This window comes from Pan paniscus, chromosome 4, assembly GCF_029289425.2.
Source record: "Pan paniscus chromosome 4, NHGRI_mPanPan1-v2.0_pri, whole genome shotgun sequence".
In the NCBI taxonomy this organism is placed as follows: domain Eukaryota; kingdom Metazoa; phylum Chordata; class Mammalia; order Primates; family Hominidae; genus Pan; species Pan paniscus.
In genome coordinates this window covers 67,076,350-67,101,551 of record NC_073253.2, presented here as the reverse complement: position 1 = coordinate 67,101,551, position 25,202 = coordinate 67,076,350, and the positions used below count along the sequence as shown (strand labels likewise).

Below are 25,202 nucleotides of genomic sequence, written 5' to 3'. Positions count from 1 at the left end.
CGTATGTCACTTGTGCTCACAGCCCATGACTGGAACTCAGATACATGGCCAAACTAAACTATAGCCAAAACTGGGAAATACAGTCCTCAGTTGGATAGCAATGTGCCCAGCTAAAACTTCTCTGTTATAGAATAGTGGTTTTCAAATTTGGCTGCACAACAGAATCACCTGGAAAACTTAAACAAATAGACACCTCCCACTCCATAGGTCAATTCAATCACAATATTTGGGGGGCAGGGCCTAGACTTCTGCATTTTTTGAATGCTCTCTGGTGATTTTCATGCAGGTTAAGGTTGAGAACCACTGCTATAGAAGAAAGAACAGATGAAGGGGGGATAACAACCCCCATCACCCTCATTTTCACTCCTCCCCAATTCTGTACCTCACACTCCTTCCCCATTTGTCACCCACTAGTTCAATCTGCATTTTACCAGAGCTTTTTTTTGTGCATGTACAGGTACGCACTACGTACATATGCACATGGTCTGTCCTGACACCCAGTAGTGACTCCAGCATTTCTATATGGGTGTGTCTTGGAATAGTAATATTACTAGAAGAGGCATGAGCCTCTGTATTTGCATGGCACTTTACACTAATCAAAAAATATATTATTTTCTTGGCTGGATGCTGTGGCTCACACCTATAATCCCAGGATTTTGAGAGGCTGAGGCTGGGGGATCACTTGAGCTCAGGAGTTCAACACCAGCCTGGGCGACATAGTGAGACACCATCTCTACAAAAAATAAAAAATTAGCTGGGCATGTTGGCACAAGCTTGTTGTTGCAGCTACTCAGGAGACTGAGTTGGGTGGATTGCTTGGGTCCAGGAGATCGAGGCTGCAGTGAGCCATCCTCTCATTACTGCAGTCCAGCCTGAGTGACAGAGTGAAACTCTATTTATCTCTTCCTCTATCTATATCTATATATCTATATTTATAAATGCATAATTTTCTTATGTGTGTCAAAGAATGACGGCTAATGAAGAATTTGTGGTGGTGTGAAAGCTAAAGCCATCTCTTGGTTTAGCCCCTGCAAGCATCATAATATTGAATCGTTTACCTTTTCCCAGTGGTCTGAAATGCCACCTCTATTACATATTAAATTTCCATATATATGAAGATTTTTTTAAAGTATTATTTATTCTGTTAGTTCAGATTGTTACTACATACTTGTTCACTTTTAAAAAACATTTATTGTTATTATTGTTTTTAAAACCCATCACAGAAATGGACAGTTTGGGTCTGCAAAAGCATTCATGTTTTAAAGCATAGGTCAGTAGTTGTATATTAGAGCATACACTGCTACATAAAAATTAACTGATCAGACCACAACTTTTCAATGTTTAAAACAGAATAAGCTTCCCTGTAAAAGCAGCACCTTTGTGACATTTTCACTTTAGTATTCCTCTCTTTCTTCCTCACCTTCTCCTTCAACAGAATCCACACCAACCTCCTTATAATCCTTCTCAAGGGCAGTCATGTCCTCACCGGCCTCAGAAAACTCTCCTTCCTCCCTTCTCTCATCCACGTACCAGTGAACAAAAGCACTCTTGTCATACATTCAAGTCAAACTTGTGGTCCAGGCGAGCCCAGGCCTCAGCAATGGCTGTGGTATTGCTCAGCATGCACACAGCTCTCTGTATCCTGACCAGGTCTCCACCAGTCACAACAGTGGGAGGTCTGGCAGTTAATGCCAACCTTGAAGCCAGGGGGGCACCAAACCACAAATTGGATGATACACTTGGTCTTGATTGATGGTGGCAATGGCAGCATTGACGTCTTTGAGAACCATGTCACCACGGTAAAACAGGCAGCAAGCCATGTATTTACCATGGCAAGGCTCACATTTCATCATCTGGTTGGCAGGCTCAAAGCAAGCACTGGCAGTCTCTGCTACAGAAAGCTGTTTCATGGTAGGTTTTTTCAGCAGAGATGACGGGGCATATGTGTCCAGAGGGAAGTGGATGGGGGGATAGGGCACCAGCTTTGTCTGGAATTCTGTCAGATCAACATTCAGGGCTCCATCAAATCTCAGGGAAGCAGTGATGGAGGACACAATTTGACCTATCAACCTATTCAGTTTAGTATAGGTTGGGCGTTCAGTATCAAGGTTCTATGCCAGATATCATAAGTGGCCTCATTGTCTACCATGAAGACAAAATCAGAGTGCTCCAGGGTGGTGCGGGAGGTGAGGATGGAGTTGTAGGGCTCAACTGCAGCTGTGGAAACCTGGGGTGGTGAGTAAATGGAGAACTGCAGCTTGGACTTCTTGCCATAATCAACCGGGAGTTGTTCCACGAGCAGGGAGGTGAACCCAGAACCAATTCCTTCACCAAAGCTGTGGAAAAACAAGAAGCCTTGGCGATCCTTGCACTGGTCAGCCAGTTTACAAATTTGGTCCAAAACGAGGTCAGTGATCTCCTGGCCAATGGTGTAGTGCCTTCAGGCATATTTACTGGCAGCATCTTCTTGCCTGTGATGAGCTGCTCAGGGTGGAAGAGCTGGTGGTAGGTGCCAGTGCAAACTTCATCATCAATTATCATGGGTTTCAAGTCTAGAAACACTGCCCTGGGCACATGCTTGCCGGAGCCCGTCTCACTGAAGAAGCTGTTGAAGGAGTCATCTCCTCCCCGAGTTGTCTTGTCACTTGGCATCTGGCCATTGGGCTGGATGCCATGTTCCAGGCAGTAGGGCTCCCAGCAGGCATTGCCAACCTGGACACCAGCCTGGCCAATGAGATGGAGATGCACTCACTCATGATTATTGCTTCACGGCTGCCGAGTCGATGGTGGAGACAAGGAGAGATTGTTTCTTCTTACAGTGCGACTCTTAGGTGGTTGATATAAGAGAATCTGCCTATTATTTTCTTTCCTTCTTCTAAGGCAAGAGTGACACTTAAAAAAAAAAAAAAACTTAACCTTCCTCTTGTCCCTAACTACTGCCACCTCTCACTTACCTCCAGTGTTGGGTAAATATTTAAAAATTATCAGATGGGTTGCCTATTCTGTGTGAAGGGATCACTTACCAGGTATGAGAGGCTCTTAATAAAGGTTTCAAATCCACTTGAACATTTTATGATGATAAAACTAGGAGCTTTTGTTCCACAACACTCTTTTCCTTATCCATGGCCATAGCCTTGCGGCCTGTTACCCTGATAGACTTTCTTGAGTTTTGCTCAAATAGAAAACGAGGTTTTTCTAACACCCTCAAGGGCATCGCTGAAGTGTTCTCTGCTTCTTAGTGAGCACGCTACATTAGAGCTGAAGAAAGTTACAAGGCAGCAAAAGAGCAGTTTCTGCTTTGACTTACAAATATTTTTAATTCCCTAAAAATAAACCATTAGCTGCAAACGGGTATGAGTGTTCCCGCACCGTTTCCTAAATTAGTTATTTCTGAGCAGATGAAGAATACATTTTGTTTTGCTGCTCAGGGCCACCTTCTTGTGATTCAATGCATGATTCCATTCAGTATCTTCATGCTATTCCTTTTGTTTGGAGGCAGGCGTAAGTCCTCAGAGAAGATGGGAAGATTTGTGTTTTGGAAATAAATGATAAATGAGATGAAAATTTTCATTGCAGAAAGTCGGGTTTCTATTGGGACATGACTTCATTCTCTACCTCAGATCTTTGAAATTCATGGTTTCACATGTTGTAATGTTTACTTAAATACACAGTTTTCACCTTCACAGAGCTAACAGTCAGGAAATCAAGGGCAACTGCCTTAACTTCAGATGGCCTTAGTTTTGGTTTTGGCTTTTGTATCTGTGAAAAGGGAATGACCATACCTCACTTTACAGAGTTGTCATGTCGTGTCATTCATTCATTCATTCATTCATTAAATGCATGCATTTAATGAGCACTGTTGCCTGTTGTAAAATGCCTAGCATCTTATTACAAATATTATATTTTTTGATGTGGCTAATTTTAACAATTATTTTAAAAATTGTATTATAAGCAATTTTAGATATACACAAAAATGGTGTATAGAACATTACAACCCTCCATGTACTCATCACCTAGCATAAAAAATTCCCAGCTCATGGCTAATCTTGTTTAATTTAAACTCCCATTGGCTGGGCATGGTACTTCATGCCTGTATTCCCAGCCCTTTGGGAAGCTGAGGTGGGCAGATCAACTGAGGTCAGGAGTTGAAGACCAGCCTGGCCAACATGCGGATGGGGACTTATTTTATAGTATTTTATTTATTTTGTATTATTTTGACACAGTCTTGCTCTGTTGCCCAGGTTGGAATGCAGTGGCGCGATCTTGGCTCACTGCAACCTCCACCTCCTGGGTTCAAGCGATTCTCCTGCCTCAGCCTCCTGAGTAGCGGGGATTACAGGTGTCTGCCATCACATCCAGCTAATTTTTGTATTTTTGGTAGAGGCAGGGTTTCACCATATTGGCCAGGCTGGTCTCAAACTCCTGACCTCACATGATCTGCCCACCTTGGCCTCCCAAAGTGCTGGGATTATAGGCATGAGCCACCATGCCCGGCCTATTTTAAAGCAAATTCCAGACATTATTTTGTCTGACAATAATTTTTAAGGATTAATGTTTGATCCCATTCAAAGCTTAATGAAACCTTTTTAACCATTTTAAACTGCATTTATAATTTGTTTCATTTCCTTTTAAAAAACTTTATTTGTTAAAAAAAAATGCTTCCAGAATACTAGTAATTCTTTTACAAATATAATGATTTAAACATATAGACAAGGGTGAACCTTAAGCTCTTTTAAATACATTTCATTCAGTGCTATTTTAAAACAATAAAAGTTCAACTTAAAATCACAAATCTAAATTAATTATCCAATTCTTCATTTTAAATTAGAGTCACAAAACTATTTTGTTATTTATTATGCCAAATTATCTTCACATAACAAGTACATTGAAATACCAATTTCATACAAGTTCATCAGACAAAAATATTAATACTGGAGGGTTTGAGTCTCTTAAGTATTTTTGTTTTTAACACTAAATCTTCTCAAGGTTAAGAGATACTCAATTGTCAAGCTACTACTGTGTCATCCCAGACCCCACAGATGGGTAGCTCCCACCTCATCTGCTGCATTGGTGGATTAAACTCAACTATCTATTTTCTGTTTCATTCTATACTGAATCGTTTTCATAATCTTCCTGTTGGGACCTAAATTCTTACAGATATTTGACAGCTTTGTCCACCTCTGTGGTTAGAGTCATAAGGAAAATGTCAATGACAAAAATGTATTCAGTAAGGATGAATTAGATGCTTAAATAAACTTGGGGACCACTGAATTAAACAGACATTTGTTTGTGCGTGTGGTTTTAAAACTACAAGACTGTAAGGTACTAATGCAAATATCTAAGAGGGGTATAATGTGCAGCAGTTCCAGATGTATTTGACTATGGATCTATGAACTATTCCCTCCCCATCTTTTTTTTTTTTGGATGATTCTCCCATGAAACCTAGAACAGAGCCTGGAAATGGCCAACCTGGAGGCCAAATCCAGCCTGACACTTCAGTTTCACTTCACCAGTGTTTTAAAAGTAGTTAATCTATACTTTAAAAATTGAGAGTTGACGGGCATGGTTGTTCATGCCTGTAATCCCAGCCACTTTGGGAGGCCAAGGAGGGTGGATTACTCAAGACCGGGAGTTGCAGATCAGCCTGGACAACATGGCAAAACCCTGTCTTTACAAAAAATAACCAGGCATGGTGGTGTGTACCAGTAGTCCCAGCTACTCAGGAGGCTGAGGTGGGAGAAACACCTGAGCAATGGGATGTCAAGGCTGCAGTGAGCTGTGATTGCACCACTGCACTCCAGCTTGGGTGAGAGTGAAATCCTGTGTCAAACAAAAAACAAAACAAAATTTAAAAACCACCAAAAAAACATAAACATTTTAAAAAAAAATGGAGTCGCCAGGCTTGGTGGGTGGATTGCACCTGTAATCCTAGCTACAAGGAGGCTGAGGCAGAAGGATTTCTTGAGGCCAAGAGTTCAAGACCAGCCTGGACAACATAGTGAGACCCTGCCTCTAAATTAAAAAAAACTAAAAAATAAAAAATTGACGGAGTTTACCAAAAAATTCTTAATTGCCAGTTTCTTTTCAAGAATTATAAGATCTGGCAAAAGTAAACCTGCATTCTGGCATGGCTGCCCTGGCTGGAGCTGAGCAAGGGCTGCCTCACCACGCCAGGCATAGGCACTGCACTTGGTCACTGACGTAGAACTCCTGCACTGTTCTAGGCATTTGAGTCTGTGGCATTGACGGCAAAGGGAACCTCAAGTGTGGTAGAAGTATATATGGGAAGAGCTGATGTAAACCCATCAGACTGGATGGACTGTCCCTGGATGCTGGGTGTGAACTGGATGAGGGTAGACCTGGGCTGAGTAGCCCTGCTCTGAGACGAAGTAGGGGAGATGTGGTGTCACAGAGCAGAACTGCTGTCCTAGAAACCAGCCCATATGGACTGCTTTTCTATTTGCTTTGGAATTTCCCCCATTGCACTGCATGGGGATCTTGACATGTGTGCTGCGAAATAAAGAGCTGAGCTAAAAGCAAAGATGATGCAAATGATTTCAAAATGGTAAAATAAACTTTCAAACGAGATGAATTTGCTAATTATTCTCCCTGAGGGTGCACCTGCCTGAGAAGGATTATAACTGAGGACTAGCTGTCTTGAACTTTGTTGCCACACATAGAGAAAACTCAGCTTTTCTTTTAAGGAAACCAATGCTTGGCCTTGCCAACCAATGAAAAGTTTGCCTAAGAGCCTCGCCCAGAAGTTTTGTAAGTTAAACTCAGAGAGAACAAAGGTGAGATGGTTTTCATTGATATTATTTTCACAGTGAGTTATAAGTCAAGAAAATGAATTACCAAGTAAGCTCTGTTTTCTTTCATCTTATTTAATGCATTGCTATATAGCAACAGCAAGCTAATAATTAAGGACTATTCTACCTGCTCCAGAGGCTTTGATCTGCAGTGATGTGACTCCATAATTTTGTCTGGTTGAGTTTCTAAGCTCTCATTAATGTCCATAAAAATTGATCAAAATCTAAAGGGCAAAGGCAAAAGAACAACAACAAAAAACTCACTTACATCTGAAATTTTGTTTTTAATTAGGTATGTGATCACTTCCATTATTTGCTTAGCTTTCAACATTATGAAGCTTGATGTTTTGGACTCTACTATAAAGTAGTCAAAAATCTATACTATTTGGAGCAACCCCACAACCTGTGCTTCAGAACTCCTATTTCTATATTTCTAAGGAAAATCTCTGGGAAAAAATTATGCAAAATAAAAATGAATATTTAAATACCCATAGATACACACACCGAAACGGGATTTATCTTTTCTTTTAGATTTTTTCCTTCTACTTTTTTATTCCATTAGAATGTGTAAGAATTCAGAGTTTTTTCTCACTGTACTGTTTTTTAAATTTGTGAGATTTGCTGGCAATTCAGGTACAACAGAAACCATATGTATGTTTTACTTTATTGGGAGCATAATAGTGTAACGGGAAATTCTAATAATTAGATGTTGGACTTTCTGAATTGATTACCCAGTTTTCGTGTCTTCTATATTGCTTACCTCTTCTAGATTTTTCTTTCACAATTCTTCAATTTAATTTTTTTTTTTTTTTTTTTTTTTGAGATGGAGTCTCGCTCTGTCGCCCAGGCTGGAGTGCAGTGGCACGATCTCGGCTCACTGCAAACTCTGCCTCACGGGTTCACGCCATTCTCCTGCCTCAGCCTCCCTAGTAGCTGGAACTACAGGCGCCTGCCACCACGCCCGGCTAATTTTTTGTATTTTTAGTAGAGATGGGGTTTCACTGTGTTAGCCAGGATGGTCTTGATCTCCTGACCTCGTGATCCGCCCGCCTTCAGCCTCCCAAAATGCTGGGATTACAGGCGTGAGCCACTGCGCCTGGCCAATTTAATTCTTTAATTTCCAAGACAGCTCTTTCTTGTTGTCTGAATTGTCTTTGAAAATTTTTTTTTGTTTTTAGCATTTGTTCTGGTTTTATGGATCCAATATCTTATCTTTTATCTTCTGCTTCCTCATGGCTCTACATTTCCTTCAAGTTCCTTTTTGTTGTAGAGATTGTTGTTTAGGTTGAGCATGGTTTCTTTCTTTCATTTTGGAGCCTTTCCTCAGATGTCTCATGCCTCTTGACTGAACATTTATTCAGTCATTCATTCTAAGCAGAATGCACTGAAACTTGGTTGGAAGCTCCCTGCGTGTGCATGAAACTGGCACTTGGAGGATTTTGCGGTAGATGGCTGTGTGGCTTTCTTAATGGAGAACTTTCAAATGTAGGTTTCAGAAAGTCTTTTCTCTTGAGTTAGTCTATCCAAAAGAGGAGTAGCCAACCTCGAGGTTTTTATGCTTATTTTCCTCCATTCTGGGAACCGAGAGTGCAAGGAGAAGAGAATGAGGGATTCTACAACACAGACTTTTACCTAATCCTCTGTCCTGTGCCTTGTGTTCCTGAGTTGGGGTGGGGTAGAGAAAGTAACAACCTATCTTTGAGGAGGGAAAGGCTGGCAGGGGCGGGGGGTGGGGTCTCACTGCTCTAACTTCAAACAGTTTCCATGATTTTGATCCTGCTTTATTCCTCTAACCTTTGAGGTACTTGGTCTCTTATAGTTTGAAGCCTTTTTGAGCACTCAGAAAGGTGAGTCTCATTGGCATGCCCTTATGTAGGAATTTAGGTTGCAGTTTTCTTCCTTGTCTGCAAAGTTGCTTATCACTAATTTTCTTGCCATCTCTCCATCTCCCCAAAAATGTATTGACATTTCTCTGCTGCTATCTCCTCTCTTATTTTTATTTATTTTTTTAAGTTGGAGTTTCACTCTTGTTGCCCAGGCTGGAGTGCAATGGCACAATCTTGGCTCACTGCAACCTCTGCTTCCCGGGTTCAAGTGATTCTCCTGCCTCAGCCTTCTGAGTAGCTAGAATTACAGGTGCCCGCCACCATGCCGGGTTAATTTTTTTGTATTTTTAGTACAGTCGGGGTTTCACTCTGTTGGCCAGGCTGGTCTCGAACTCCTGACCTCATGATCCGCCTGCCTCGGCCTCCCAAAGTGTTGGGATTATAGGCGTGAGCCACCGCGCCTGCTTTTTTTTGAGATGGAATTTCACTCTTGTTTCCCAGGCTGGAGTACAATGGCGCAATCTTGGCTCACTACAACCTCCGCCTCCCAGGTTCAAGTGATTCTCCTGCCTTAGCCTCCCAAGTAGCTGGGATTACAGGCATGAGCCACATGCTTGGCTAATTTTTTATATTTTTAGTAGAGACGGGGTTTCACCATGTTGGCCAGGCTGGTCTCGAACTCCTGACCTCAGGTGATCCAGCATGTCTGGCCTCCACTCTTATTCTTTTTATCCTCATGGGTTTGTAACTTTCCTCCTCTTATTTTGCCATTTTGAGGTTTTTTGTTTTTTGGAATAAAGTAGAAATAAATGAGATCATTAAATTCTCCATGTTTCACCAGAAGTCCTGAATTATCTTTTTATTTTAAAAGCAATCCAATAGATATTAGAGAATCAGGTATGATAATTTTCCTGTGTAACCAAAAGTAAAGCAAACTTATTGTACACCAACTATGTAAGGTGGCAACACATTAAATATTTTTAATTGTTTCCTTTTTCTTTTCTTTTTTTCTTTCTTCTTTGAGACAGAGTCTCGCTCTGTTGCCTAGGCTGAAGTGCAGTGGGGTGATCTTGGCTCATTGCAGCCTTGACTTCCCAGGTTCAAGTGATTCTCCCACTTTGGCCTCCTGAGTAGCTGGGACTACAGGTGTGTGCCACCCAGCTAATTTATTTTATTTTATTTTTTTTGTAGAGATGGGGTCTCACTGTGTTGCCTAGGCTGGTCTTGAGCTCCTGGACTCAAACCATCCACCCATCTCGGTCTCCCAAAGTGCTGGGATTATAGGTGTGAGCCACCACAACCAGCCTATTTTCTTTTTAAAGGTAAGTATACGCACATGAAAAAAATGTAAATCGTATGAAAAAGTAAGCAGTAAAAAGTATACCTTTTTTTCCACTCCATTCCCCTGTCCAACAAGTCCCTTCACCAGATGCAATAACTCTACCTGTTTTTAGGGATTCCTTCCTCTTTCTTACACTTTTTTTTTTTTTGAGATGGATTCTCTTTCTGTTGCCCAGGCTGGAGTGCAGTGGCGTGATCTTGGCTCACGGCAACCTCTGCCTCCTGGGCTCAAGCGATTCTCCTGCCTCAGTAGCTGGGATTACAGGTGTGTGCCACCATGCCTGGCTAATTTCTTTGTATTTTTAGTAGAAACGGGGTTTCACCATGTTGGTCAGGCTGGTCTCGAACTCCTGACCTCAAATGATCCACCCACCTCAGCCTCCCAAAGTGCTGGTATTACAGCTGTGAGCCACCACAATCGGCCCTTTCTCACACTCCTGATTATCACTTTATAAACACTCTTCCCACCTCTTAACAGTATATCTTGGATACTGTAACCCATTCTTTTTCACATCCATCTTTATGTCAGAAATACACATCTTTGCACATGTGTGCAAAGAGAAATTCTAGAAGTAGAATTGTTGAAGCAAAGAACACATACACTTGTAATTAATAGTTACAGTCAAATTACCTTCCAAGCAATTGTACCAATTTATACTTTCAGTAACAATGAATGAGAATTCCTGTTTCCCCATACTATCTCTCACCATTGCACTATCAAAATTCTTTTTGCAGCTTTCAAATTTAATATGTGAAAAATCTAATTTTAGTGTAGTTTATGGGTATTTCTTTAATTATAAGTAAGGTTGAGTACATTTTTATATATTATGGAGTCATTTGTATTTTCTGTGAAATGTCTGCTCATGTTCTTCATCATTTTTCTTTTTTGGGAGGATATTGGTATTTTTCTTTTCTTTTTCTTTTTTTTTTTTTTGAGACGGAGTCTCGCTCTGCCTTTAGGCTGGAGTGCAGTTGTGCTATCTCGGCACTCGGCACTGTCTCGCCTCCGCCTCCTGGGTTCAAGTGATTCTCTTGCCTCAGCCTCCTGAGTAGCTGGGACTACAGGTGTGCACCACCACGCCCAGCTAATATTTTGTATTTTCAGTAGAGACGAGGTTTCACCATGTTGGCCAGGAGGGTCTTGATCTCTTGACCTCGTGATCCCCCACCTCAGCCTCCCAAAGTGCTGGGATTACAGGAGTGAGCCACCGCGCCTGGCTGGATATTGGTATTTTTAAAATCAATTTGTAAAATTCTTTACTTAGAAAATTTTTTATTTTTTATTTGTTTATTATATTTGTTGGAAAGTTTTCCCTATCAGGTTATCATTTGATTTTTGCCTGTCTGTTTATGATACTTTTGGGCAAACAGAAAATTACAGTTTTATGTAGTCAAATTCAATGTTTTCTTTAATGGCTTTCGCTGAGACCATAAAAAAATTTCTGATTCTTTTCTAGTATTTCATGATTTTGTTTATTTTACATTTACTTAGATGATTTATTTGGAACTTATTTTGAAGTAGGAGTGAGATAGGAGTTTGGCTTTTCCCCCAATTGACTTGCTAGCTGTCCCAAGTTGCAATTCATCCTCAATGCAAACCACAGCAACATTTGTAAAAGTGTAACAAAAACACTTTATCTGATCTAAATGGAAGATTAACTGTCTCCTCGACCACTAAGGCAAGACAATTGGTTCAAGACCGTTTTGCAAGAAGTTTCATTTGTAGGTGTTAGGGTACGTAATTCAAGACAGAGACTGATCATATTTGGCAATTGTACCTGTGCCCTCCCTTTCTGTTGAATTGGGAAGGGAGGGAGAGGAATTCCTGGGAGGCACCTGAAGTCTCAAACTCTACTGTAAATCCCAGGGCCTGAATAGAGCTCAGGATATAGACCCCAAATCAGGAGAGTTGGGGAACAGGAAAGCAGAGAACAAGCCCTGAAGCCGCAGCTGGGCAGGAGATGGAGGGGAGCAGGTGCAGAGAGAGGCAGGAAGCCTGGTGCCTGTGGGGAGCTGATTCTTTCAAAGGGGCAGGGATGGGGGAGACTTGCATTTCGAAGCAGTTCTGTCACAGTTCTCAGGGGGATGATGGACTTTGGACTAAGCTTTTACCTCCACAAGAAGATGGGGCCAGGAATTCTAATAGCTAGTAAAGGGAGCCCAAATCTTAGAAATGTGGATTGAAATAAACTGAGATAGTTAAATTCTAGGATAGTGTTAGTAGTTAAAAAACAAAAATATTTACCTCTACTAAATCTTACCTAATTGTAATGGTGGATTAATTGGTAAATTAGTTCATTCCTTCTTCAACAAACTTTTATCAACTACTGCACAGAACTCCCAGAGACAGAGGGAAGAGTAAAGCACAAGTTCCTGCCCACCTGGTGCTTTTTTTTTTTTTCAGACGGAGTTTCACTCTTGTTGCCCACGCTGGAGTGCAATGGCATGATCTCAGCTCACTGCACCCTCTGCCTCCTGGGTTCAAACAATTCTCCTGCCTCAGCCTCCCTAGTAGCTGGGATTACAGGTGTGCGCCACCATGCCTGGCTAATTTTTGTATTTTTAGTAGAGATGGAGTTTCACCATGTTGGCCAGGCTGGTCTCAAACTCCTAACCTCAGGTGATCCACCCACCTCAGCCTCCCAAAGTGTTGGGATTACAGGTGTGAGCCACTGTGCCCGGCGCCCTCCTAGTGCTGATGTAGTTGTGGCCCAAGTACATTAGTAACAAGGACAGCACAGTAATGAGGACACAGAGCCAGTAAGTTCTTCAGAGAGTCTGTTAGAACACAAAGTGATCAAAAGTACTGCATTCTATGGAAAATCTATATTTTTCTTTTTCCTTAGGTTATGCTAAAGTTTCTTGCAGAATTACTACTTCATTCTAGTCTGTCATAAGCTGCATGGTGTTTTTCTGCCAGGAATCTGGGGAGATCTAGTGCCACTTGACTTTCACAGAGATTCTTAACCTGATGGGTTTCAGAATGTCATCTTAAAATTGGATGCAAATTGTATGGGTGAGGGTTTTTTTTTTTTTTTCCTCCTGGGGATAAAGTCATAGGTTTTGTTAGCATCTCAAAGGAGTCTGTGAGCCCAGGATGATTAAGAATCAGTGATTTTGGCTGAGTACAGTGGTTCACACCTGTAATTCTAGCACTTTGGGAGGTAGAGGTGGGTAAAGAAAAGGAAGAAGAATCAGTGACTTAGATTTTCTTCACTCTAATTAAGAACCTTTACCTTTTTTGTTTGTTTGCTTTGTTTTGTTTTTTTGAGACAGGGTCCGGCATTGTCACCCAGGCTGGAGTACAGTGGCTTGATCTCAGCTCACTGCAACCTCCACTTCCTGGGCTCAAGCCATCCTCCCACCTCAGTCTGTAGGTGTAGCTGAGACTACAGGTTCACACCCTGCTAAGTGGTACACCACCACACCCTGCTAAGGGGTACAACACCACACCCTGCTAAGGGGAACTTTATCTTAAAAATGTTTTTAAAAAACATCCTAATCGGTCTCTAACCTAGAGATGTGCTTAGTTGCTAATACCTGGTCCTTTTAAGCCTATGTTCGTCATCCTTCTTCCAGATTCCTTTCTCCCTATCCAGAAATAGGAGCAGTACTGGGCATCAACCTCCTCTTTACTTCCCTTATTTATGTTTATTTGGCAACCCCATACTTATCCTTAAGTATAAGGTTAGGAAGCCTTATTTATACTTAATTGTAATAATGTGATATTATTGAGCAGAGTTGGAAATCCATACTTCCAAGGCAGTCTCTCATGTTTTCAGTCAAATTTTTGGTTTGGAATGCTCAAGTCCAAAAATCAAGTTTAACACATATTTACTTAGTAAACACTTTCTATATGTAAGAACTTATACTCCATTTTGAAGGAGAGAGGAGGTGAGCAGGACATACATATGAGTCAAAACCAGTTCCCACCTTCACTGAGATGGGACATTTTGGAAAATGCACGAAGTGCTGTGGGAATTCAGAGAGGAAGAGAGTATTTCCTGCTGGAAAGTGCAGAAAAAAAAACATCCAGATGACATCGTAGGTGGGCAGCATTTCTTATCACTGGCAATGCTGTAAACCCTCCTTTTCCACATCTTCAAAATAAGGTGCTGGGCCTAGAAATTGACACCTGCTCAGAAAAATTCAAAAAGTGAATGTAGGAGGAAAAATCAGCCTTTGTCATAAAATGACATAGGAAGAAAGAGTGGAAGCAACTAGTATAGGACAAGTTGTGCAAGAACATGAAGTAGTAAAGGAGATAAAATATTATTATTTGAATAAATATGAGAAATTTTGAAAACGATTAGTAATCCAGAATCTTTCATCATTGCTATCATATTATTTTTAAAATTTGGTTTTAAAGCAACACAAGGCAATGTGCATATTTTCTTAAACTTTAAGGAATAGAAAAATTGTTTTGCTAGAAATATGTACAGACCTTAGGGGCTTTTCTAAAATGTAGGTTGAGAGGTGTGTGTATATACTCTTTTCTTCTTACTAGATCACAGGTAATCAAGCATCTACTACTGATATGAGTCATAAATTTGTGGAGTACTTTTAGATCAACGCTTACAAAGCAGTTTCACATTCATTACAAATCCTGTACAGTACATTAAGCATAGGCTAATAAATTTCTTACTCTCTATTCTTAGGATGAACCAGCCAAATTTTCAAGACAGCTCACGGCTTAGAGGAAGGTTCATCTAAATAAAGGCCGGCTAAAGTGACATTGCAGGGATTAAATCCTTCTTTGGCTGCCTGTGTGACCAGAAGGCTTATTTGCAAGTTTCTTCTTTCCTGGGGTCCAGATTATTAGGTCTCCAGCGCCCTGCAGCTTGACAGAAAGAGAAGCATGAAATGAAGGTCAGAGATGAGATCCCGCGGCAGGGACTTGGGGGCCTCCCAGGGGCATTTACACACCAGAATGCAAGATTCTCTGGCCATCAAGGGAAATAGCAAACAGAAGCCTTTGTCCTGGGGCACAGCCACCTACCACAAAGCATCAGACTCCACGTCTGGTCAGAAAGTTCCTGGAGTCCCATCAGGCCAGTGGGTATGTAACATGTGCCTAATTGTACAGCTAGAGCCTGCAAGTTCAGCGTGAGGGAAGGTGGGAAATGTCTTGAGTGAGGCGAGCAGCTCCTGGCTGGGCTGGGCAGACTCAGCTACCACGTTCACTGCCTTCCTCTCACTAAAGCCGAGAGGGAGGCTGCTCAGCTCTCAGGAAAACTCTTTTGAACCCTGGGCACCTGCTGTCCTCAGTTGGCATCTCCCACCCTCTGAGCCTCTTCTGCTCCTGCACAACCTGCCTCTTCGCTGAGATGGAGACGTGAGCCCCCGTGGACAATGACTGCAGTGTATATGAATGGAGGTGGCCTGGTGAACCCCCACTATGCCCGGTGGGATCGGCGCGACAGTGTAGAAAGTGGCTGTCAGACCGAGAGCAGCAAGGAGGGTGAGGAGGGACAGCCCCGCCAGCTGACGCCCTTCGAGAAACTGACACAGGACATGTCCCAGGATGAGAAGGTGGTGAGGGAGATCACGCTGGGGAAACGGATAGGCTTCTACCGAATTCGAGGGGAAATCGGAAGTGGAAACTTCTCCCAAGTGAAGCTCGGGATTCACTCCCTAACCAAAGGTAGGATCCGACTTCCCAAGGGTCATCCCTGGCAGTATTGGGACCTAGTGTAGGAGCGGGATTAGGTGGCCAGGGCCAAGGAAGCAAGTAAAGTGACCTCAGCAGAGCCCCTGCAAGGCCCACATCCTGTGCCAGCCGCCTTCTGTGGTCTTCTCAGTTAATTTTCACAGTAACCATGTGAGGTCAATATTTTTTTCCATTTTGCAGATAGAGAAACTGAGATCCAAAGAAGGCAAATGTGTCTTCAGTTCCATCTTAGAGGTTTTTGACTCCAAAAACCCTTCCACCATACCATGCAGATAAACCCACTCAAACATGAGAAGAATCTGTCCTCTCCGGTGAGGCCCTTGAGAAGTGGAGTGGAGCGTGGCTTGGAACCAAGCCACCTCATCTCCCAAGCCCATATTTATAGTTTCCATTTACATTTGTGTCTCAGTAACAATGGCACAGTGCGGGACAGGAGATCCCCCCGATGGGCGCTGTCTCTGGATAGCAGGGTCCAGTTTCCCTTCCATCCAGAGGCTGCGACTTCTGTCATATTTGAGAAAAAGGGATTTGATCTCAGAACCTTTTCTGTTCAGTCCACCCTGCCCTAGCTCTCATTGTTTGGCTCCTCACTCCCCATTTGCTTGGCTACCGGACACTCTGAGATTCTGGACTAGCAGCGCCCAGCACTTTGGCCTCAGGGAGAAACCATATGGAGAGCCCAGCACCCCTCTGCTGCTCCGACCCCATTGTGGGCACTTCCCCAAGGTACCTGTAACTTAGCAGAAGTCTGGGGATTATCATAAGGGACTTACAAGACAGAAAAAGAACACTTTACAGCTCGGCATAATTTACTGAGTCCTAAAACCCATGGACTCTACCGTCTCCCTAGAGGCCCTGATTGACATTTTCTCTGCTTGGACTCGGCCAGCCACCATGTCTCCAAGGCCCCTCTTTTCTTATATTAGAGTTGTCTTTTGCTTCCTTTTCTTCTCCAACCCCCAATCCCATGCCCCTCCAATCCCTGTGGTTGGCCTTTATAGAAGAAGCTCCACATACATGTTTGCATACATGTACCTCCCCACCGCAACTGACCCACACACTCCCAAGTCACTGGAGTTTCACGTCTTCTATACTCTTGCTCTGAAGCCTGTGTATCTGGGTTCATGTCTTCACATCTTGGCTACTCTGCTTACTCATCTGGGTAAATTACAGTACTTGTCTGAGCCTTAGATACTTCATTTATAAAATGCAGCCAATAACAGTGCTTACTTCATACGGTATCATAAGGATTAATAAGTGCTCAACAAATGTTAGTTAGTTGCTTAATAAGCCTTGCCTTGCCTTGCCTCTGTGCAACCAAAGATCAACTAAAGTATCTTTATCAGAAGTTCATTCCTGCCCATCCCAATACACAAACTGAGATCAATGCAGCTGCCATGCCCTACAGCCATAGTTTTCAACTGACTGCACATTAGAATTACCTGGGAAGGTTTAAAAGAGAATTAGTGCCTAGAACCCACCTTCAGAGCTTCTGATGTGATTGGTCTAGAGTGGGACTGGGCATGGGTAGTATTTGAAAACTCTCCAGGTGATTCTAACTAACAACATGTAACACTAAGAAATACTTGCCTACAGCAACTTGCACATACTGCAGACAGCTTTTAAAATAGTACTTTTTTGGTAGTTGCCACAAATGGGTACTCTAAGTATTATTTGTATTTTAAAATCAATTATGAGGTATTGTGTCAGGTTTCCATGCTACGTTTAACTTTCAAATTTCATTTCACTTGAGAGAATATTCATTTATTATTCATTTAGGTGAACAACAGAAGCACTATATTAGGCCTTGGGGGATATAAAGATGAAATAGATACAACCTTCATCCTCAAGGATAAGGGAAGAGAAGTTGTGTACAAATAAATATAATACAAACCAGAATTTGATAAACATAGAAGAGAAAAGCTATGAGCTTAAAGGAAGGAAAGAGACTCTTCCACCTTAGGACTACGGTGAAAGGCTTTAAGTGAAGACCAAATTTGAGCTACACCTCAAGGAAGGATAAGATTTTGGATGGGCAGTGATTATAGGACAGAGGAGGGTTAGGGGGTTAGTTAGAGGAGAATGTGAACAAACGCATTAATGTGGGGAAATGACATATAGTACAGTTACCCTAACAGTAGGGGAAGTAGGGTAAAGGGTTGGAAAACTTAGTTGTGGCTGAATCATAGGGGACTTTGACCATTATCCAAGGATTTTGGATTGTTTTTCTTACAATGAAGACTTTAAAATTTTTGTGATTAGAATTGGGCTTTTGGAAGGTTAACCATATAGTGATGAGAATGAAGGTTGAAAAGCAAGAGATGCAGGAGACAGGGAGCTATCAGGAATCTATGGTGATGGTTCAGCCATAGGGAAGAATATCCTGAGCTAGGTGGATGTCAGTCAAAATAGAAAAGAGGAGGGAGCTGGTGATACCAAAGAGAAGAATCTGGAGGATTGGTGTGTTAGTGTTTTCCAGAGAAACGGCACCAATAGAAAAGAGAGAGAGGGAGAGAGAGAGACACTTACAAGGAATTGGCTCACACAATTATGGAGACTGCCCCCAAGATCCACAGTCAGCAAGCTGGAGGCCCAGGAGAGCCAGAGGTATAAGTTCCAGTCTGAAAGCCAACAAACTCAAGACCCAGGAAGAGCCACGTTCAGCTTGAGTCTGAAGGCCAAAAAAGACCAACGTCCCAGGTAAAGGCAGTCAGGCAGAAGCAGTTCCCACTTGCTCAGTCTTTTTTTTTTTAAATTAATTAATTAATTATTTTTGAGATGGAGTCTCACCTTGTCACCGAGGCTGGAGTGCAATGGCGTGATCTCAGCTCACCTCAACCTCCGCCTCCCAGGTTCAAGTGATTCTCCTGCCTCATCCCGAGTAGCTGGGATTACAGACATGTGCCACCTTGCCCGGCTAGTTTATATTTATTTATTTATTTATTTATTTATTTATTTATTTATTTGAGACAGAGTCTCACTCTGTTGCCCAGGCTGGAGTGCAGTGGCAAGATCTAGGCTCACTGCAAGCTCCGCCTCCCGGGTTCATGCCATTCTCCTGCCTCAGCTTCCCGAGTAGCTGGGACTACAGGTGCCCGCCACCACGCCCGGCTAATTTTTTGTATTTTTAGTAGAGACGGGGTTTCACCATGTTAGCCGGGATGGTCTCGATTTCCTGACCTCGTGATCTGCTACCTCGGCCTCCCAAAGTGCTGGGATTACAGGCCTGAGCCACCGTGCCCGGCCCTTACTCAGTCTTTTTGTTCTATTCAGGTCTTCAACTGAGAAAACACCTGCACAGACACACCCATAATAATGTTTAATGAAATGTCTGGGCACTACATGGTTCAGTCAATTTGACACATAAAATAAACCATCAGAGTTGGTAACTGATTGGATGTAGAACTGAAGATGGAAGGATGGACGAAGGCAATGACCTTGCTTTAGTTGACTATGTGAACCAAAACAGGTGATGCCTTTAATAGGAATAGGAGAAAGAGCAAATTTGGGAGGGAAAAAGTTGAGTGAAAACACTGACATCCAGAAGGAGCTGTCTACTGGGCATGCTCCAGTCATGGACAAGGGCATGAGGTCAGACCAGGATTTGCATTGAGAAGATTGTGGAAATGGATGCAGTCACTGAAGGAGACTGTGGAGAAGGGTGATGAGCAACATTTTTACACTTAGTAACTAGTTCTACATCCTAGTTGACATTTTATGTATGGATTAGTTTTTTTTTTTTTTTTTTTTTGAGATGGAGTCTCGCTCTGTTGCCCACGCTGGAGTGTAGTGGTGTGATCTTGGCTCACTGCAAGCTCTGCCTCCTGGGTTCATGCCATTCTCCTGCCTCAACCTCCCGAGGAGCTGGGACTACAGACACCCACCACTACGCCTGGCTAATTTTTTGTATTTTTAGTACAGACGGGGTTTCACCATGTTAGCCAGGATGGTCTCGATCTCCTGACCTCGTGATCTGCCCGCCTCGGCCTCCCAAAGTGCTGGGATTACAGGCATGAGCCACCGCTCCTGGCCGGATTAGTTTTAAATATGCTAATGGAATCATTCACTGTTGCTCCATGAACACTATGATTTTTCAATGTCATTAAATATAGATTTTTAAAATATATTTATGTGTATATATTATCTATATATGTGTATTTATTATCTATACTCTCATCTTTTAAAGAGGACATATTGTTTCACATAGAGCTGCGGCATAAATTCTTTAACTTAGCCACTATTGGTTAACATTTGGATCATTTCTAAAGTTTTGCTCTTAATTATAATGCTACAGAGATTATTCTTTTCCATACTTCTTTGCATATACGTATGATTTCTCTCAGCATACATTCCTAGAAGTTAGCTGTCTTGGTCAGAGGGCATGCATTGGAAAATTTTAACACACAGCACCAAAAGAGCAGCTTTTGAATCCTTATTCATAGAGTACATCCATCTGTAACTCAAATCTCATAGGGACTAATGTTGCTTTTCAGTAGTCTAGAGCCAGCATGAAAGACAAAAGACGAAACACATAGGGCGATGAAAGGCCAAAAATCGAGACAGAAGATGTGATTTGGAAGGTTACAAGAGAAGTTGGATAAAGCCAAACAAGGAGAGGAATTTAGAAAAAAGTGTCCAATGCTGCAGAAGGGTCACAGAGCTACAGTCTGAGCAAAGGCTACTGCATAAGGCCAACTTTGAGAAGTTTTATACAAGTGTGGGTTCAGATGTTAGATTCCAATAGAAAGGAAGCAGGATGGGACAGTAGGAAAAGCGTGGACTTGGGGACCAGACAAATTTATCTGAAATACTCATTCAGTAACTTACTAGGCTTCTGACTTTAGGCATATTAATCTCTTTGGTCCTCAGTTGCCTCAGCTGTAAAATAGAGATAATGATTTTTAGAATTGTTGGGGAAATTGGAAATAATATATGTGAAGTACATGACATATAGTAACCACTCAAAATGGTAGCTGCCATTGCTATAACTTTACTTTTTAATTAATCTTATTTAAAAAAGGTATTTAATGTTATTACAACAATAAAAACCAGTATCACTTACTATGAATAGAAGGTGATGGTAAAAATAAATACAATGCAAACAAATTAAAAAACATTAAAGGAAAATTACAAGTAACAAAGTAATTTTTAAAACATGCTAACAATCAATCTCAGACTTTCTCTTTGCCTTAATTAGGAGAATTAAAGGAGTGCTGAAATGGGAATCATGTTTTTACGCTGTGATTCAGTGCTATTTAAGGCTGTTACCATGCCCTAAAATCATTTCAACCTCATGAGTCTTAAAGGTTCCACTTTGGGAAGCACTGACATCATCTAGTCCTTCCATGTTTTACAAATGAGGAAATGGAGGCTCAGAAGAGGCTGTCCCAAGGTTTAGAACCTGTTTACAGGAATTCACATGGAATTGAGTACTCACATGTATTGAGTACAGGGGAATTCTATGGACCCACAGCAGGGAAGTAGGGCCGGGTCTTAAGATGATATTCTTTCGATCTTCACTTTCTCTGGGGCTGTGTGCTTTCTCATTTCTACTTTTCTTGATGAATTTGTTCCATCTTTATACCTCTTTCTGCAAAAAGGTTTTCCACACTTAATTATCAGAAGGTATATCATGGCCAAAAATGGTTGTTGCCAGTCCCACATCTACATAAACTCTCAACGTTATTGACCGCCTCCATCCCATGTGTTTCATTCTGTTTCAGTTCAAATTTTAAAGAGAAAGAATATACTTAATTACTAGCCAGCTGAAAATGAACTACCTTTGAGTCAAGGGCATGCCCGCGTCAGTGAGCTGTAACCCTTTGAGTCACGTGGGCCACTACTGTCTCAGCAGAGCCAAAGGTCCAAAGAAGTCTCTGGGAAGGGAGAAAATTGACAGACATATCCACCATAGAGACATTAGCTAGCTAAGCCGAGAAGTTTCTACAAGCCGGGAGCAAGACAGTGCCCAATTCTGTGGACAGGATATTATGTGAAAGGACAAAAAAAAAAAAGGTGGAATAATAATTAGTGTTTATATACTGACTTACTTCTCGGGTTCCAAAGACTTCTTGTCTGTCGTATTACAAAATTAACTTCATACTTGTCCCCGTGAGTTTCAGAGAGCATGGCATTTTCCCACTGTGTGGGTGTGGGTGGGTGCCTTGTGTGGCCTCACTGACATGCCCTCCTTATACATAACCTGCTACAAAGTAGCTCTATTGTCAAAGAAACAGTCTCACCCGCTGGTTCTGGGACAGTATGTGCAAAAAGGGACAGGAAAATAAATAGCAGTTTGTACAAATATGGCCCCCACACCAAACCAACTTGCCCAGAATTGTCATCCGGTTTTCTAGGAATATAAGGACAGTTTGAATAAGATAATAGAGGAGATTCCCAGGAAAGCAGAGAGTTTCAGTGCCAGGAGCAGCTCCCAGGACAGTAGTCTAAAAAGTTGAAAAAAAAAAATAAAGAAATACAAAGCGCCGAGTGCTCTGGATCTCTACAAAGGAGGCTCCAATATGGGTCCCTGCTGGCTGGGGTTTATTTTTATAGCTCACAGTTTGGAATTCCCTTGGGCTCTCCAAGCTGATAGTGAAGGTTGACAGTCATCATGAGCCCCCTTTTAGGCTGATTAGAAATTTCTCATAAGAGATGATACACTTGGCTTCTGAATATTTTATGTCCCATCTGTTGTCACAAACAAAAGAAGTGGCAGCGGATGTGGGTGTTTTTTTCTGTTGCTGCCCTTCTGACTTCTTCCTTCTGCTACTCTAGTCTCATGTTTCTAGGATCCTTTCTTCCTCCCACTTTATTTATCTATTTATCTATTAATTCATTCTTTCCTTCCTTCCTTTTTTTTTTTTTTATCTTTTGAGGAAGAGTTTTGCTTCATTGCACTCGACACCATGACTGGCCTTCATTCCTTTATATATATTATATAATTATATATATATATAATATATAATATGTGTGTGTGTGTGTGTGTGTGTGTAAGCACATGCCTGATAAGGAACTTACAGCAGTTTAACAGAGGCAGACAGGAAACAATTGATGAGTGCTGTCCAGAGTAAGGCAGCAAGAATGTGCTTACATGTGCCCAGTGAATCCAGGAAGGGTCTATTGAGCAGGAAAAGCTTGCAATAGGTCTTGAGGTCTGAGGAGCAATTTCACAGGAGAAGGGGGAAAGAGAACTCCAGAAAGAGAGATAGGATAGAAAGTACATGGAAGCATGAACCAGTGTGGGGAGTATTTGGAGATTTAAAAGTAATTCAGCAAAGCTAGAGCATGAGGTGCACCCACAGAGTCATGGGAAAGAGATAAGGTGGATGGGGCTTGATCATGGAAAATCTTCTTGCATATCTGGATTTTGTCATTTAGGTATTGGAAAGCTACTGAAGAGTTTTTTTTTTTCTTTGAGACGGAGTCTTGCCCTGTCACCCAGGCTGGAGTACAATGGTGTGATCTCTGTTCATTGCAACCTCTGCCTCCTGGGTTCAAGTGATTCTCCTGCCTCAGTCTCCTGAGTAGCTGGGATTACAGGCACACGCCACCATGCTCGGCAATTTTTTTTTTGTATCTTTAGTAGAGATGGGGTTTCCCCATCTTGCCCAGGCTGGTCTCGAATTCCTGACCTCGTGATCCGCCCGCCTCAGCCTCCCAAAGTGCTGAGATTACAGGCATGAGCCACTGCGCTCAGTCGTTTAGGAGCTTTAAGCAAGCCATTAATGCAAGTGATTAATATGATCTTATTTCAGCGTGGAATGTGAATTGAAGTTGGAAAGTAAGGAGAGTCAAGGAAGTCAGAAAAAAATGTTAGTCAGATGGTCCAGATGGATGATGATGTTCATCTCAACTAAGGAGAAGTGGCAGTGAGAATGGAGAGAAGAGGATGCATTTGAAAAATGTCTTAGGATATTGGAAAACCTTGTGATCAATGGTATGGGTGAGAGCAGGACGGGACATGGGAGAGGAAGAATTGACAATGACTCCCAGTTTCCAGTTTTAATGCCTTACCAGTAAATAATTACAGGAGAAGTAGATTTGAGAGTAAATATTTGGAAGCACTGACTTGGAGGTATATGGAATTCATGAAATGAATGGGTCTAGCAGCTTTCTTGGAGCCCAAGAGAAAGTATGATACATAAAGACTTGAGGCTTAACAAACTCTGGGATGTAGTGAAATCTTGGGAGTCCTAGTTACAAGCTCCTTGGTGTCAGATACTATATCACATTGATCCTTAAAGTTCCTCCATGTGTGTTATAAATAATAAACACTCGACAAATATTTGGTGAATTAAGTTAGTATAACTTCTCATGAAAAGCCAGGAGTGGTGGCGGAAGAAATATTCGAGGGAGCAGTGCATAGCGTCACCTTCTGGTAGGTGCTGTATGCTGTGATCTCCCTGGAGGACAGGGCTAGAGCACGAACTCAGTCTGTAGCAGAGCTTCATAAAGATAGCCCAATGGTTTTGTCGTTTTGCTTTTTCTAGAGATGAAGTCTCAACTATGGTTATCCAGGCCGTTCAAGAACTTCTGGGCTCAAGCAATCCTCCTGCCTCAGTTTCCTAAGTAGCAAGGGGGACAGCTATGCACCACTGCACCTGGCTGCTCACTGGTTTTAAAAATTGATTCCCCCCTCTTGAATACATTCATTAAAATAGCAATTCAAAATTGTATTTTCTTACTTTAAAAATGGTTAGTTAGTGATTTAGGGAATTCACCCTAAAAATAAATCATATATTGGAAATACTACAACCAAAAAAATGTTCATTGTCATGTTATTTATAGTGTGGAGAACTAGTAATAACTTATGGGATCCAATGATATAGGAATGGTCAGGTAAAGCATATACACTGAACAGAAGATTCCATAGCCATGAGAAATCATGATTATGAAGACTCTGTGGTAACATGGAAGATGGGCAGGACATGAGTGTAAGTGAAAAGCCATGTGCAAATGGAGTGCACACTATTATGATAATACTTACTCCAGGTTCTTCAGTGAGATTATTCACTCAGCAAATACTTGTTGAGCACCTACTATGCAATAGCCACTATTCTAGAGACTGGTGATACAGCAGTGAACAAAATAGACAGCAATCTCTGTCCTTATGGAACTTACACTCTAGTGAGAGGGAAGCCAGACAAAAATAAATGTGTAAAATATTCATTGTATTATGTAGCGATAAGTGATAAGGAAGAAAAGAGGGCCGGGCATGGTCGGTCATGCCTGTAATCCCAGCACTTTGGGAGGCCAAGGTGGGTGGATCACGAGATCAAGAGATGGAGACCATCCTGGCCAACATGGTGAAACCACAATTCTACTAAAAATACAAAAATTAGCTGGGCATGGTGGTGTGCACCTTTAGTCTCAGCTACTGGGGAGACTGAGGCAGGAAAATCGCTTGAACCCAGGAGGGGGAGGTTGCAGTGAGCCAAGATCGTGCCACTGTACTCCAGCCTGGTGACAGAGCCAGACTCTGTCTCAAAAATAAAAAAAAAAAAAAAAGAAGGAAAGAAAGAAAGAGCAGGAGGGGAGATAGAAAGCATTGAG

General features: G+C 41.9%; 1 protein-coding gene and 1 pseudogene across 3 annotated transcripts in view; one reads left to right on the top strand and one right to left on the bottom strand.

Moving 5' to 3' along the window:
- The window catches only part of NIM1K (NIM1 serine/threonine protein kinase), an 88,400-nt gene that overhangs the window by 38,120 nt on the left and 25,078 nt on the right, over positions 1–25,202 (top strand). For 2 of the 3 annotated variants that reach the window (XM_055112412.1, XM_055112414.2), the window contains exon 2: positions 14,635–15,620. In XM_055112412.1, coding sequence (XP_054968387.1) covers positions 15,329–15,620 — 292 coding nt within the window. In that variant the 5' untranslated portion in view covers positions 14,635–15,328. Of the gene's footprint in view, positions 1–9,826; positions 9,958–14,634; positions 15,621–25,202 lie in introns of all 3 variants that reach the window. The other variant, XM_055112413.1, reaches the window with a different exon arrangement.
- On the bottom strand, positions 1,252–3,823 carry LOC103784875 (tubulin alpha-1A chain-like; annotated as a pseudogene).